Consider the following 17193-nt stretch of genomic DNA (forward strand, 5'->3'; position numbering starts at 1 on the left):
TGAAGACATAAATTGACACTTTGAGAATTCAGCATACTATACATCCCGCATAACTTACAAAGTATTAAAAATGTATATATATTATACACACATGCACACATATATGTATGTGTGTGTATATATGTTATACATACAAAATCCTTGGTCCAGTACATATTTCCAGTGTGCTGGCTATGGTATATTTTCACACACCTCTGTTTTTCAAATTGTTATGAATAAAATGTAAGATCAGGAAAAATAATCGATGATGCACAAGAAATAGAAAAATATTTGGGAAGAGTACGCAACTAGTAGAAAACATCATATGCCTTTACCATATGGGATACAAAATAGCCACATATTTTACTAGTAGCTGTGCTGATGTGCATAATTGAGTCTACGTTATTTTTTTATCAGAAAGAATTACTTTCATATGTTCTGCCAAATGGTTTCAATTTAAAGCTCTGAGACCACAAAATAAATTAGACAGAATAAAATAAATAAAACATTACTGATTAAGATACATGTTTTCAAAACCTATAATGCATGCTGCAAGGGTGTAAACAGTAGAATAGACAATCATATTCTGGTACTAAAATTAGAAGCAGTAAAAATGAATATATATGCAAAAGTACTCTTTTTTTTTTTTTCATGTTGTAACTGCCCATAAAGTAGTAAGATGAAATCTACAGCTCTTTTCAAGTTAGGTTTCAGTTCATTTTGAAGATGGATATCTATTATCTTATGCTGAAGTTATTTACCACTCAACTACACATTAAAGTCAGATATTTCTCTAAAGCCTACATGCATGATAGACTGCAGCTATGCTTTTTCAGCAAATATAATGTACAGAAGACTCCACAGCCATCCACATCTCAGCTGGCACTACACCTAAAATCAGGTATCGAAATCACATAAATGATGTGTACATCATTTGGTGTACATCAATGGTGTACATCCATTTGCCTCAGCATCCAAGAACATTTTCCTAAAAAGAGGCATTAGTCGATCAAGAGAACAAGAATCAAGATGAGATTTCTTATACCACTGAGGGATGAGTAGCTAAGACTGCCAAACATTTAGGTACACTTAGAACATTTTATACCTGAACAAGATAGATGAAAAGACAAAAGCTGCTCTACCACCCTGTGACTGTCTCCTGCACAGTTTGGAGCAAAGGACCTAAAGCACAAACGGTGCAGGAGGAAGTTCAACATGCCCATACACCCATGTGCACTAGTCACCATAGTCCTTAAAAGCTAAATACTATTATTCGGTTTTTTAATAAAAAAGGTGGAGTTTTTTGTAAGAAATAGACATTAGCATCATGGAGATTCCAAAAGAACTTAAATCAGCAGGAATACAAATATCAAAACACTGTAACACTGTATTCTGACCTGTATGAGCATCACTAATTCTAATGACTATGTTTAACCATGTCCAATTTATCTTATTCTTTTGGAAGAACTTGCAAATGAATCTCATAATTCAGAGTATACTACATGCAATTCACTTAGTCCACCTTTTAAAAATAAATATTAACATGTAGTGTCAGGAGACATATATCTTTCAGAGTTAATTTTACAGTAGTGTGTAACTCCAGACTACACTCCAAGACCTTCTTCCCTGATAACTACAGAAAGTCAAGTTATTACACTAAATCCCCAGTTTAATTAGGCACCTGCATACCTTGGCCAAGAACTAGGTAATGTCAGCCAAAAGCAAGTGTTTCATGCTTCGTATAGCCTTTATTCTGTATCTTAAAGACATTTTTTTAAAAAACTTTTTTTTTCCTCCAAAGCATCCAAAAAATGCAGACAGCCAAAATATTCCTAAGAGCAAAATTTTATCATTTTCTTGAGGAATATGTGTCTGTAGTACTTTCCATTACATTAAACAGTACACTACATTCTAATGGGACTACCTATCAGAAAAATCAATTAAAAATTCCCCAGGACTCCCAAACCTTTAGACTTCCCTGCTAATTTTATAACAAAATACGCAATAGTCAAATATTAGAATAATACAGATGAGAAATAAGGTTGTAAATATTTAAAATTGTTTTACATAAGGATAAATAAAAAAATGTGGAGCACAACTGATATGAAAGATAAACCAAAAATGTTTTTGGCAAAACAATCATATTTGTATATTAAGAAAGAAATCTGAATTTAGTCAAAAAAGTTTTAAAAAAAACTCCAGAAACCTATTTTAAAATATAACCCTGTACATTAATTTTAAATGTTCAAATCTCTTCACTTATTGCTCTATTTGTGCTTTTAATGTTTAAAAAAAAAAACAGATCATGTCTTTCTTCTTTATAAATATTCTATATCTTCATGTTCAGGAACCAAAGACTATCTTAACAATTCACAGGGCACTCTGGATCTCAGTAGCTAGTCATGCAGAAGACCTGATCCTTTAAATCCTGTCCATGTGAATGTCCATTCTGAACTACATTACTTCAGCAAGGCTCAGCAGGAATATTTCCAACGGTTCTCACTGTTTTAAAAGCTGAAAGTGCATGAACGTTCCCATTTAATCTATTAACTGACCTAAGACTATGAAAAAACAGCATGCGTTTGGGGTGGGGGAAGGGGGTTATTTTGTTGTGGGTTTTGGTTTTTCTTTTGGTAGTAGTTCTTAATTTTAAGACCCAGCTTCACTGAAATCTGTGAGATAAAACCCCCTTTGAGATAGAAGCAAAGCTAAGTATTATTGCTAATATTTTTCTAGAATACAAATAAATTTGCTACTGCTTTTTTACAAGCCTAAAAATTAAAGATGGACTAGACCTGAGCAAACTGTAACATCATAAGAGATGTCAAGAGGGTTATTGACAGACACATTCCTGATAGAAATACAGAGGGTCACTCCTTATTCACTTACAACCCATAGATGGTTTTGTTTAGGAAAAACAAGTATCATAAGAAAGTCTATATGCAAAACAAGCTAAAATTTTGACCGGACAAAAAAAACATGACATAGCTCAAATAACCAAAATTTTTCTTAAGAGAAGTTCTATTGGCTCTCTGCTGAATTTATTTAAAAAGTTAGACTCTAGTCATTTTAAAATTTATGATATGCTAAAATAATAACTTGCTCTACTGTTGTTTGAATGTATTTTAAACATATTTGATTTTTTATCCAGACTTACATTCCACAGCCTAAAAAAAAAGTAGTATCCAAAACATCTTTCAAATTTTTCATTTCTTTCTTATGCTTAACCTTTGTGATTTTATTTTTAGTGTCTAATTGCCATAATGACCAACAACTGAAGTCTACATTTAATCCAAAAATAGAAACAACTGTTCCAACTGTTAGTTGTACCAAGTTAATTACTTTGACCAGTCAACACGTCCAAAGAGCTGAGCTTCCAAATAATTTCTATTCTTACTCGTACTTTCCTAATTGCAAAAAACGATATCGGGCCTGGGACTCTTCTCTGATGCAGACGCTGTTCAGATAAGATGACTTGCTTGTTTTACGCTGAACCATTCATGCAATTCAATGCACTGATATAAAATGGCAGGAAGTGATAATCATAACCACAAGCAGAATGGAACTAAAATTTATTAATATATAAAATAATATTTTATTTCAGGAACCTTTTGCCTTTTTCCTTGTAAAAGAAAAACTATTTTGCAAAACTTCAAAGTCCGCTCACCATCCTGTACAACGGTTATGTTCTGTGAGCAGCCATGTGGCCCATGGCAGCAACACTGAATGTCACTGCCTTTCACTCCCGGAGCATTGCTAAGAGCAAGGAAAGGACTGTGATGCCCAAGGCTGGAAGGAGAAAGAACAATTTGCACTGAGGTGAGGTGTCTCTCCACTACAGTGCCAAAAAGCAACAGGGTACAAGACAGCCGCCTGTTCCATCTCCCAGCAAGGACATTCAAAACAGAGAAAATTATATACATGGTGGAAGGCTAAATACACCAGTGCAAATTATTTTGGTGGAGCCCTATCAGGACTGATCCGTAACCCACATCAAAGCGTGTATTCAGCACTGCTATGAAATACTCCACCCACAAAACAGGCAACATATGTAAAATGGAGCCTAAAAAGCTCCAAACCTCTAAGCAAGCAATTTACCACTTCTAATACGTTACTCCTCCAGAATAAGTCTTTTGGTTCGGGTTTGTGTCTTTGGTTATTCTGACTTCTTTATATGCAATACGACAACAGAGCTGCTATGAATATTTCTTGTTTAATTTAAAAAATGTCAAAAATTGTGATCTTTGAGTATTTAAAATAGAAGAGCCTCTTTTATCCTATTTCATAGCACTTCATGATGCAAAAAAGCTCTGACAATTTAAGTGGTCAAATGATTATTTAGTTTAAGGAGGACATGGCTCATTCTGATTAATCTATTACTGAAGTACAGCATAAGTGTAAATCAGCTGCCATTTTTTATTTCTCAGCTATAAAACCATTTTTAAATAACATCTCTTCTGCTGCTTTTGAATTTGGAAGTCTCCCTGCTTTTAATATAAATCTTTAACAGACTAACATAAAAAGCTCACAAACAAAAGGAAAAAGGAAAACTTGAGCAGATGTGTCCTGCAGAGGTAGCAAAAAGACATTGCACTGGCACTGGATTTGCCTTACTGCCAATAAGGATGGAAGAACAAATTCTAGTATATTCATGTTCTTCTTTATATTCATGGCTTCTGATATCAATGCATTATATGGCTAGTTCGGATTTGAACAAAGGAGCAAACTTGAAGCCCACATGGATTGGTAGGTCTCAAAAAACACAAACAAAGCAGATTCTAATGCTTCAAGAAACAAATAAAATACAACAAATCCTTTCATCATTCCCTAAATCTCATTATTTCAAAAGATGGAAGATCTAAGACCTAAGATTCCTCAATGGTCACACTGCTGCAGTATGACAAGTCTTCCCAAAGCATCCACAAGAAGATATGATTGCCATGACAGAACCAATGTTCTAACTTTTCATGTTAGAAATTATGTGAGTGTCACAGAAGGAACATTTCTCACTTCAATGACAAAAATGCAGGAGGGTTTACCCAACACACACTCTGGGAACATTTCCTGAATCTCTGTTAAAGTGTTTAGTCTGACACAGTTCCCTCCAAAGCCCTAGAGAGATGCTACAAATATCCACATGAGGATAATGCATGAATGAAAAAGACCTGCTGAAGCCTCCTTTCCAAACTATGGTTCGTATCACTTTGTTTCAACACACGGTCAGCACTGTGACGACTGAAACACCAATACAGGGCATTGCACTGCTGTCTGTCTCCGCACATTCTTACCGGATGACACTTTACAAGAACATGTGCGAAATCTGCACCAGAAGACTCACCTGCCACACATCTCGTATGCCAGGGATTGCTCTGCATTTGCTTCTTAAGCACTTTTTTGTTGTTGTTTTTGTTTTTCCTGTGTGCATGTGTGTGTTTTAACGCTGCTGATAACAGCACACTGGATGAGAAGGATTATTTGTCTTAAGACAAATAGAAGGATTATTTGTCTTTGACTTAATATGGCAACTGCTTGCTCAGCTAGTTTATTAACGGATACCATAGGAATAACTATAACCAGTAACTGACAGGAGTTTGCTGCCTAATCAGACAAAGGAGTCTCAGTCCTTCGGCTGCTTCATCGGGTCTCTTCCAGCTGTCCTCCAGATAAAATTCTTCAACAACTCCTGACTCCAGCTATTCTCTGGATCCAGCTCCTGTATAGCACCGCCACCTCAGATTAACTGCAGTCAGGATCAAACATCATCTGCTGCATTCCATGTTTCTCCACTATTTCCTCCTGAATCGGGCCCTCCTACTGCAATTCCTGGGTCAGCTTAGCTGTTCTCAGGATCAATCTGACCATTCCATTCAATACATAAATCAAACTTCCTATGCTTTATTCAGAACCCTGTTCAGACCTCCAAATAAATCAGGTACACCTACTTCTTGTTTTGACACACTAACCTCCCTTAGTATAAATTTAGATTAGAGTATTTCAATCCCACTCCTGCTCCTGCATTATGGAAGCAAATGACACGAGTGGAAAAAGTGATTCTACCACCTGTGCAACTCTTGAATTTATTTCCCCTGTCTCATTTCAATCACAGCTTTAGAGGTTAAGCTGTACTATCTCACGATGTCTCTTCACACACACACTCCCCTACTGTACACAGGGTATCCTGACATAACTATACCTCAGGCAGTCACAAGGCTGATAAATGGTACCTTCTCATTGTTTATCTCTATGTATTCTGCTTATTTTGTAAAAGATTATGATTTGACTCCTTGCCAATAAAATGCAAGTCCAATGAAATACACTTTACTATTTCTTAAATAAAACAAAAGGTAAACACACAAAAATTAAAAACATACATTTTGTCAGTGAAACAAGTGATCTTTATCAAATCTTCATCTCTTTGAAAACCCTTAAAAGGTGATTTTATATATATATATATACACATATATATATAGCCAACAGACTGTAACAGAAAGACATGACAGCAATCTGCCAGTTACCCAGTATGACAACTATGTTTCTCACTCAGACAAAACCAGACTCTCTGAAGAGTAAAGTATATCACAGATTCTCTCAGTTTTCATTACTACACTATCTCGTTTTCTCCAGGGAAATTATCTTCAAACAACATATCACTCTGCCCTTGGAACCATCAAACTGACATTTGACAAAACTGTGGAAGGCTAGCAAGTTAAATTTAAAACTCTGTTAAACCTTCCCTTGCACATCTCCCTGAGCTTTTGCCTCCCATGGGAAAAATTAGGAAGGCCACCTCAGAGCCTGGTGGGAACATTTTTAGCACTGATCAGTATATTACACATGTAGGAAAAAATATCCATCTCCTGTTTATCTGCAGGCAAGAGAGATTGGGTGCATCTAACTTGCTGTAAGCTAAATGGAAAAAAGAAGTTATAGAATTGTTTCTTTTGCTTAGAACTTTTTTTACCATGTAGGTAGAAACACACACACACATATATAGAGAAATTATTATATAAGTATGTATTTATATAATGATGTATTTGATTTTCTTGTTTGCCATCAGTATCAATAGCACATCTTGCTATGAAACAGATGCATCATTTTTCTAACCATTCTAAAAGTTCTGTAAAACAGACGAATAAAATGGCAACCGAGAATATACATATGAGAAGAAATCAAATATTTAATAGATCTGTTTCTTAAATTAAGTTTTGACTTTAATGATGATTCAAGCTGTGAAAACTTAACACTTCACTGAAATCCTACAATAAACTCCAATCATACACTACAACTTATCTAAGACTCCAGGGATGAAAGTTGGCAGGGCTATGAGGACAGTTTGCTTCAATAAGGTTAGCTGTTTTTTTAGGTCAATAAAACATAACAGAATTTGCACCTCCAACTGCTGAACAAATGTTTCTGCATACCAATCACTGAATTCCAATGAAACCAACCATAATGACAACCGCATAACATAATACCTTTCTTTAAGCTCTCTCTGGCTAGTGAAATTTTCAATAAATGTTGAATATGTTCTGACAGAAATGCTATAATGCATTCAAAGTCTATCCCGAAGCAAATGCCTCTAATTAATTAGTGGCCGAAAGAAAGGCAATTTTTTTCCCAGTATTTGTACAACTCAAATATAACCACTATCCATTCAAATACTTTTAAAAATTGCCTGATATATAATAAAAAGTCAATGTTCATGTAATTCAATACAATAAGAATCAAATTGTGGTAACAGAGTTTGCTATCTGGAAAGTAACTGGTAATTGTGATGCGCAGGCAAAAAAATCTTATCAATATTTTATTAATGAATCATCTTCTGACAGATGGTTTCAAGGTATTCAAATCCTTTCTGAAAAGCAAATGAGAATTTAGCTTCAAGACTAAGACACAAAATCTCTCCCAAATTGGAGAGCTCTGCTTCTATATGGGGGAGAGAATAATGCTGCACAAAAAATATATGCGTTACCATAAAAGGTCTGTAAACCTCGAATCTGAACATGAATGGAGGTTTGCCATAATTTTAGCCTAATGTGCAGCATGACAACCTGATACCAAGAACCATATCTGTAAATGCAAAGCTTTGACACCTGAAACTATCTGTCTGCAATTTACACTCTTTTCTTTGCCCAGAAGAGATTCCTGGATTCTTGGAACTGTAGAATCCTCTAGTAAAAAGCCAAAGGTAGAATATACTAGAATATCTGCATTTTAGTACAAAAAAGCACCACATCAAGTTTTCAGCTAATTTCTGAATAATCCAGATCTCAGGTCTCATGGTAGTTCTCGCAGCACTGTTCAATTTAGTAAGCAATATTTTGGAGTGTGCCATACTACACAATGGGAAAAGTCACAAGAACTCTGCATGAGTTAACAAAGAAAAAGAATCAGGAGAACAGAAGCTTGTCTAGGTTCATGTTTTTTCACCTATGGTCACAAGATTGATGTCTGCAGACAGGCTCAGGCTACCCCAGGAGCAGAGGAAATCGGCATCTACATCTGTTGAGTCTACAAGAACATTATCCGATTGTTCATACATTCAGGTATGCTACTCGAAAACAACACAGGAGCGTAAATACTGGCACAGCTGATCTAAAATGTGGAAGAAAACAAAGCTTGCATCTGCCCAGAACATGCAGCATACAAACCCTGCACAGAAATATATATATGTATCCCTAGATCTCCCTTGCAGTAACACACTGGTCCTGAATCTGGCCAGTTCAAGCAGCTAGAAGTTTTTGAATCAAAAGCTTAACCAATTCTTCTTATCCTATTATGCTTGCAATAATAGTAAAAGTCATGGCAATAAACATAAGACTAATTCTCTTCATATATTATTTATTGTCCAATTCATGACTTATTTGACTGGGTTGTCTATCCATAAGGTTTTCGGAGAGATGAATTCCTAAGCAAAGATAATCAAAATAAAACTGAAAAAAAGAGGAAAAAAATCCTTCTACCCAAGAACATATGAATTCAATATGTTGTTAAGGAGCATTATTTTCCTAAAAGAAAAAAACTCTGACAGAGCATTCATGTACTGAGATAAGTTCCTGAACCAGAAGCGAAACTACGAAGAGCCTCATAATAGTGTCTAACATAAAAAAAAAAAAAAAAGGCAAACTGAAATTATTAATAGGAATTCAGACAGGGAAAAAACAAAATACAACAAAAATAAAATAAAATAAAATAAAATAAAATAAACAAATACCAACAAAAACATTGGTTGAGGAAGGAGCAATTAAGTAGGAGAGCAGAAAATACTGACCTGGAAGTCAAGCTGGTTGGAGTAGGGATGAAAGCAGCAGTTTGGAGAAAAACGGATAGGGAGGAAGATAACAAAAGAGAATAAAGGTAGGAACACATTAGTTCTTTAAATATATAACAAACAGATGTTATATAAGCAGTCTTTTTTCAAAACAGAAAAGGGAGAGCAAAAAATAAAATAAAATTCCTGTGCATATGTATTCCTGTATTTCCAGTATTCCTGTATTTCTTGTTGTGCTTCAAACAAAACAGAAATTTTAAAGTAAAATGGCACCTTATTATTTGTGGAATTTGCAAAATCATTCGCATTTACAGTCATCCTACGTACACCTATACAAAAAGAACCAAACAAATTAGGTTTAGCAATCTGGTAGCACTTGCTGCCACACAAGCATCTCATACACTGTGAAGGCTTTTGTGAATCAACATGGGTTTGATGGCCCACATTCATCAAGGCTTCTAATGAAAGCCAAAACTGATACATCATTTGACAGCTTGTTCAGAGGTGCCAGGTTGAAGTTCACAAAGCACTGTATGACCAATGACCAATGAAGAGAGAACCCTTGACCCGAGGAAATACAGTCCCTCTCAGGCTGACAGCACTTTTTTTCTCAATCCCAAGCATAAGGGATACTTAGCTGAAATATCTGGATGTTTGATAACTAACTTGTTCCAAAACATCTAACACGCCCTTGGAATTAACTACAACAAAATATATTCCTGCCCTAAACCAAGCTAGACTAATCCTTGCAGTGTCACTGGTACACATTTTTTTCCATTCATTTATGAAAGGCAAATTAAAAAAAAAAAAAAGACAAAAAATACTTTTTTTAAATACAATTTTTCAAGACACTTTTTTGGCTATTCTTCAATGAATTGTTAGCGCTGCATGGATTTTTTTATTTTCATCACAATTCAAATACAAAGCAATTCAAAATATTTTTTTCTAAGTGTCCCTGCTGGAGCAGGAGGGTTGGACTAGATGATCTCTAGAGGTCCCTTCCAACCTCAACCATTCTGTGATTCTGTGAAAATTAATTATAATCTGAATACCACCAAAGCTACACCAAAATAGTATCACACAAAACTTATAATGGAAGATGCAAAACTGGGAACTATCTTCACTGAATACCTGTAAAAACTCATCTTAAATGTGACACAGCCAATTAAAATTATGCAGCCCTTAAAAAAATCATTCTCTGCTTCAAATAATGAGGATGCTTCTGACTGCGGTATAAAAAAAGTGCCATATGTGAAACCTCAACTGAGAAAAAAAATGGATGAATAGCTTTTTCATATCCTATCTCTAAGAGCAGTAACGACAAAATGCAGGTACCGCAACTCAGGTCACACATTAACTGGGTCCCATTTTTTATTCCTTCTTCTCTCTTCACTACTTGGTCATCTAGCCTAGGTAGCAATTATTTACTACACTACATGCTGCAATTAAAAAAAAAAAAAAAAAAAAAAAAACACTTTTGTCTCAGAACAAAATCAATATTTTTCAAGGAGCTTTCACACTTTTATAGCCTTTACCAAAAAGTTATACTAAATCAAGCAAATGACTGACCATTTGCCACTGAATACCATTGAAAAAACATATCCAAGCTCCTTTGACATATTCTGTACCTTCTTATCCCTTCATCTATTCTGTATCTTCTCATCCCTCCGTCATCAAGCCTCAACATTTCCCTCTTCAATCAGCAATGTCTTTCTCTTTTTTTTTGCTAAATTAAGATAAATTTTAAGATAAATTTATTAATGGACAATTTATACCCATTGAATTTTGGATTAACACTTGCAACACACTCTTGGTACTATGGCACTATCATAAGCAAATTCACCCACTCTCTTCTCAAACTGTTTTCAAAAGATTATCCCGCATTCAGAGCTGGTACTCTTGCTGGTCCTAAACCTGCAAGTATACATGTTGTACTACTGAGTTTTATTTAGTTTCATCATTCAAATTCCCCACGATATTCCATAGCTAATTATACTTCTCATAACATCCTAACAAAAGCATTGAACAATATATACTTACATCCTAACAGTTCCCTTTCAGCTCCAGTTATCTCCACTTTAGCTAGGTCCTTCACACTAAAATTTAAAATGAGTACTATCTTCTAGCTTTTTTTTTTTGTCCAAGAAAAATATACTATATTTCTTTCACTCCAAAAAAGAAAGAAATTAATTTTACAGGAAGTACTTTATCTCAGTATATGTTTCATTTTATTTTACTCTATTCCGCTATGAACAGACAAAGCAAGAAAGACACAAGAGGTTACCAAACAGCATTAGTAGCAGAGAAAGCTGCAGTTGTTTTCACAAAGCTTCACATAAAGTGGATAAGCTGAGCTTTGCTCCACCTCTTACCTTCAATAATGAGCCAATCAAGTAGATATTACACGCAGAAGCAGCAGCAGTGCTTCATAAAAAGTGCAGGACTTACACTCCACCTAAAGCCCTAGGAAATGGAATTTCAACACCCAAGTTCCTCTAAAGAGGCACCAACAGGTGGCACAGTTACATCATACAGGTTTGCATCTTTTAGTTAATGTTTTCAGAATTTGAGGAAGCAGGAGAATAAAGAACTTTAGAGAGACTTTATGTGAGCCTGATTAGTAAGAAGAGTTAGACACCCTATTGCCCCATTATACCTTTTTATTGTTTTCCTTCCTGCACTGCTTCTCCCTTTGTGCTTGTGCTAGCTTAGGGTGGGAAGTACCTTTAAGATTTTGTTACCAAGAAAAGGCACAAATAATTTCAATCTCCCAGTGATGAAGTCAGTAATAGATGACTCATGTTAATCCTTTCATTTTACAACAGTTAACATATAAATTCTATAGGTAAGAATTTCAAATTAATCTTTAACTTGCACATAACTTACACCAAGTAAGAAGTTGCATTAAACTTAACAGAATTTGCTAACAAATCTTAGAGCAGGATGAATGCCAACAATTGCAATATACTACTGTTCTTGGCTGGCCAGACCACAGACTTTTTTTTGTAAGCTTTACAGAAGCATGTAGTGGTTCATAGTAAAGCTTCCCTACTTGATCACATTCAGAGTATAGCATACCCTGATCAAAAACTCTAGGTATACTCAGTAGTACCAAAATACTTATGAAACGGTCAGTACAATGATTGACACCCTCATGGACAATAAGGGACTGGAAATCACTGACACCAAATTTCACTCTGTACATCGAATTTACAAACAGATTAACATAAAAACAGAAATTTGTTCCATTACAGAATATGTTCTTACATGATGACCAAGTCATAGCAAAATCTCTGCTCCTCTCCACCCATTTGTTCCTTTGGAATGGATAATTTACACTTTAATTCTAAGAAATGCACTCATCTATATATATAGCTTCTTTGCTCTCTTCAAAATATTTAAATGATAATTTACTACAAATTTTAGATCACAAGTTTAATTACATTATTGTGGTCATCTTTTAATTTTAATTATTTTAAACCATTCAATGCATCAAGTAATCTTAAGATTATAATCTTGCACTAAACTGTAGTCTGTCTACTCTTGCGTCTATTATCACCCAATAGTTCAGTAAGTTTTAGAGCCCAACGAGGGTATCAGCCAGGTATCACACCTGGAGTCCCACCTGTATTACAGCTTAGGTCTGCAATTACCCCAAAAACATCCACACTGATGGAAAAGACAGCACTTCCATGACCACATAGATTCACTAATCCTGTTACCTTTTTCCCATATCCTACTTTGGATTTTGGAGTCATCACATTCATGGAGCACAAAGTGACCACAGTTCACTAATACCTTCTTCCAGTATCTGCCTTATATATTAAAACCCACACACACAGCACTGTATTCTAAATCCTTCCTGACAGATAGTAAAAGCCTGAGCTACGAACAAAGCCATCCTCAAGCAAACACTCAACTGTTTTTTCAGCACAAATCTTGATTTTTCCATTTAAATTTGAGATATTCTCTATATAGGATAAACCCGCAGACTGATAGCTACATGCATTTCCTTATTATTAAAGCAAATGTTTGCCAGATGTCTGCAAAGAAATCAACAGATAATTGTGAAGGCTGGTAAGGTCTCCTCACTAGAGGAAGCTCCATGTAGTTTCCTTTTAGTGATGCCTGTTTCCCTTCCTGCAAGGTAACCAACAATTCCCACAGATTTTCCTCCCTCTTTCCTAGTAATTCTCTTTAAGGGAACAGTACAATGCTGTGTCTTGACTGGAATAATGATGCAACCCTTAAAATACCACTGTTGGTACTACGAAGCTCTTGTCTTCCAACTTGATCACTAGAAAATCCTTTTATAAAATAATTAAAAATAAAATTTTTAATTTCAGGGAGAGTGAAATAAATAGATCCCCAAAATTCGCTATCTCCATTAAAGAGAAACTGTACAACCTCCTCAAAAATAAGACAAAAGCAACCTGGTCAGCATCTGAAAATACTCAGATGGGAGAAAGACTGTAAGGCCACTGAAATAGTCAGAGTTAGAAGCATGAGACTGCTTAGAAATACTTACCAATACCTGCCAGGATCTCTGAAAACTAGTGATGGTGTTCCTGCTGAACATATATTTGTGGGGACAGTTTTGACTAACCACTAAATCAGAATCAGTAGAAAGAATGTTATTCCCCTAATGCTGCTTTTCCAGTATGGTTCATTTCATTGTATATCGCACATAGCTTTTCCTGTGTATGTTCCTTTCACGGAGGGGAAAAAAAAAGGAAAAAGGAAAAAAAAAAAAAAAAAAAGGTGGAAAAGGTGGAAACCCTCAAACGCTTTAAAGTCATCAGAGATGTGATTTTTTTTCCATTTCTGACATTTCAATTCACGAAACATCACCAATACTTTGTCAAAAAGCATATCTACTCTTAACTGCTATGCTTTGTAATGAAGATCACATAAATGAAAATGTCACTCAACATAAGACAATTAATACAAGAATTACCTTTCTAACTCAGCAATTTTCTTATCTTTGTCATTCTTCTCATTCTCTACTTCCTTCAGTATTTCTAGAAGTCTGTCAACCTCAGCCTGTGCTTTGCCACATTCTTCTCTATAGTATGAAGCCTCTTTGTCAAGCTGTTTCATTCTGTCTGCAAATTCCGGATTCATCCGTGCCTCCTCTTCAGCTTCGTGAGCCTTCAGAATCAATATTTTAAAAAGGAATAAGTGCAACAATACCTTACATAGGTTTAAGAATTCTACTTCTTCAGCCTCGGAGTTCAAATTTTCAATAAAAAGGATTATGGGTATTAGTGCTTGATGACAATTTTTTTTTTAAACAAGTACTAAAAGGTAATGGAAATATCCTTGTAGTCTTCCTAAAATTCTTTTCAAGTGCTATCTTCTCAAAGCTACAGTTTGACAGTGGGAGGAATTATTAATTTTTTTTTACATATGAATTTTACCATATTCTTTAATTTTTCTGCAATTAAAAAAAATCTTGTAATTCACTTAATTACTTTTAAGTTGTTAAACTCTTTAAAACATATGGACAATTTCTTAATAAATCATATTCCTCCTCTTTCTCCATACATAGGCATATAGAAATTTATATAGAAACCTGTAACATCAGTTGTTTTTCAAATGCAGTTTGATACCAATAATTTAAAAAGGAAGAAATTAGTTTTATGAAGCACTGTTTTTAAAATACAAACCAAGAATTTTTTTAAAAAAATGCTTTCAGCAGATAGTTTACCCAATAATCCTTTTTTTTTTTTTTTTTTTTTTTCCTCCTTTTGTTAATACTTAGCCTGAAACACCAGAAGAACCAGCCCATTGGTGAAAACAGCACAAACCTGGCAAACACATGCATGGATGGGTGGCAATTTCACAGACAAGAAAAACGCAATGACAAAAACAACAGTGCAGATCCCTGTCTTACTCCCATCAAACTTAATAGCAAAACCCCAATTAACTTCAATGGGAGCATGAGCAGGCAACAAATGCTTTAAACTCTTGGCTGGAATAGTCACAGACAGAGACACACAACAAGGCACTGCAATGCTCAGCCTACCCCTTGCTTCCCATTATTCCTAATTGGCATCTTGAAAGAGCAGGCAAGGAAAAAACAAGTAGTTTAAGGCAGTGCGCATTAAACATAGAAAATTCAGATAACATTTTTTTTTGTTGTTCTTAACATACAGGAACTCGACAGAAATTCAGAATATTTAGAACCGATGATTCTCCAACTATCTTATGGGACAGAAGAAATGTGGACTTATTTATCTTAATTTCAGGGAATAGACAATCAAGCAATGAAAGAAATGTAAGTCAAAATGAAACATGCATGTTTTCAAAAGAATTAATATAAAATATTCTAAGGTTATAAGGTTCACATTCTTTGCAATGATCAACATTTTCAGTATAAATAAAGAGGTCTAGGTTTAGTAAAAATAAAAATTAAAAATTTGAAATTATTGAGGTAGAAACCTAGTGTTTTTGCATGTAACATATCATTTAAGCATGAGGATAATAAGAAATAGGTTTGAAGTTTTAATTTTCTCCACTGTAAGACTTCTATAAATAAGAAATAAGCCAAGGGAATGATATGAGAAACATACTAAATTTGTTGGCCTTGCCCTTCCAATTCTCTATAACACAGGTTATAGCACAGGTATATGGAGTTTCCTAACACAGACTCTCTGTTTCAAGGTAACATCCAGAATATAATGACTTGGCTGTTTGGGTGAGATGTGAGCAATGGTTTATATCGTCATATTAATTCCTGCTTAAGAAGCAAACTTTCATTTATATTATGCTGTCAAGTCATGTCAAGGTGTTTACTGTCAGCTAACTTTGTTGTTTTTAAAGACATACTGAGACTCCAGGACAATTCTGCAGGAAACTGGGTACAATTTTTCACCGGCCTGTTAAGGAAGTAGCCACTCTCCAAAATGGGCAGTAAGTATTCTTTCCAGAAAAGAATAAACAAGTGAAGGAGAGAAAAAAATCCATATGTTGGAAAATCACTCTAGTCATTCAAAGTCACTCCTTATCCTAATCTTAAAAAATATATATCCCTCAGTATGACAAACCATCAATCAGGTTACAAGCACTTCTTATAGAATATTTTCTATTTCATAAAAAAAAAAATACACTATTTGCATAAAGAATGCAGGAATCAAATTTCTACAAAGGCACTTTGTTAAAGGAGATAAAAAAGGAAAGTTATTAGCTTACAGAGAGTAAGAACATAAAATATTTTTTGGGAAAAAAAAAAGTTTTCTTCAAGAGGTGAATTCATTGCCATGTGTCCCTTGAAGGGAACCCTCATACTTCAAATAAAATTGCTGACACTACAACTGACCAAAAAGCAAAGCACAATCTAAGGGACATTCCTGAAACAAAGGCATAGATTTACTTACAGAATTCCTATTATATTTTATGGTTTTTAGAGATGTGTTTGGACTTTAATGAGGAACATATCTTTAATTGTTTTCTACAGCTCAGGACTGATTTGCTTCCAGATGGAACTTGACTGCTAAGGTCAAACACTAGGCCCAAAAGTGGTGAAACACAACGTAGCTGATCCCGACCCACCCAGACAGGGTGGACCACTTTGTGTGATAGAGAGTCCAGGATCACTTCTAACCACAAGCTGCCTGCTATCACCTGAGTCTGAAAGCTTCAGCCCATCGCTGTTCTCTCCTACTTCTGTCCTTTTACCCTTTATATCTTTTTTGTCCCCTGGGTCTCTATTTTGTTGCGGAGAACACACTTCCAGTTTTTATGGGAAGGGTGGTATCTTGGGTACCTTTCAGCAGGCAAGTAATTAATCTCTGTATTAATTAATCTATATCTGTAAATGACAATACTGAGGTTTGCAAATTAGGCATAGAAAAGGCAGCTCAGAAATTCAAATCAGCACACTCATTTCATGATGTTTTGGATGTTTTTCAGACAGGTGATCAAAAAAAAAATGTACAGTT

General features: G+C 35.0%; 1 protein-coding gene across 9 annotated transcripts in view; it reads right to left on the reverse strand.

The window, feature by feature from the left end:
* ERC2 (ELKS/RAB6-interacting/CAST family member 2) overlaps window positions 1-17193 on the reverse strand; it is a 412632-nt gene that overhangs the window by 243512 nt on the left and 151927 nt on the right. For 5 of the 9 annotated variants that reach the window (XR_015913793.1, XR_015913791.1, XR_015913789.1 and 2 more), the window contains 2 exons: window positions 15279-15308; window positions 14208-14401 (listed from right to left, as the gene is read on the reverse strand). Coding sequence is in view for 1 of the 9 variants with exons in the window: in XM_088532042.1 (XP_088388168.1) it covers window positions 14208-14401; window positions 15279-15308 (224 nt within the window). In the remaining 8 variants the exon portion in view is untranslated. The remainder of the gene's footprint in view (window positions 1-14207; window positions 14402-15278; window positions 15309-17193) is intronic. The other 4 variants (XR_015913795.1, XR_015913794.1, XR_015913792.1 and 1 more) reach the window with 1 other exon arrangement.

The sequence above is a fragment of the Tinamus guttatus genome, unplaced genomic scaffold, assembly GCF_059628265.1.
Source record: "Tinamus guttatus ecotype Peru unplaced genomic scaffold, ASM5962826v1 Tinamus_guttatus_pri_ptg000451l, whole genome shotgun sequence".
Taxonomy (NCBI): Eukaryota; Metazoa; Chordata; class Aves; order Tinamiformes; family Tinamidae; genus Tinamus; species Tinamus guttatus.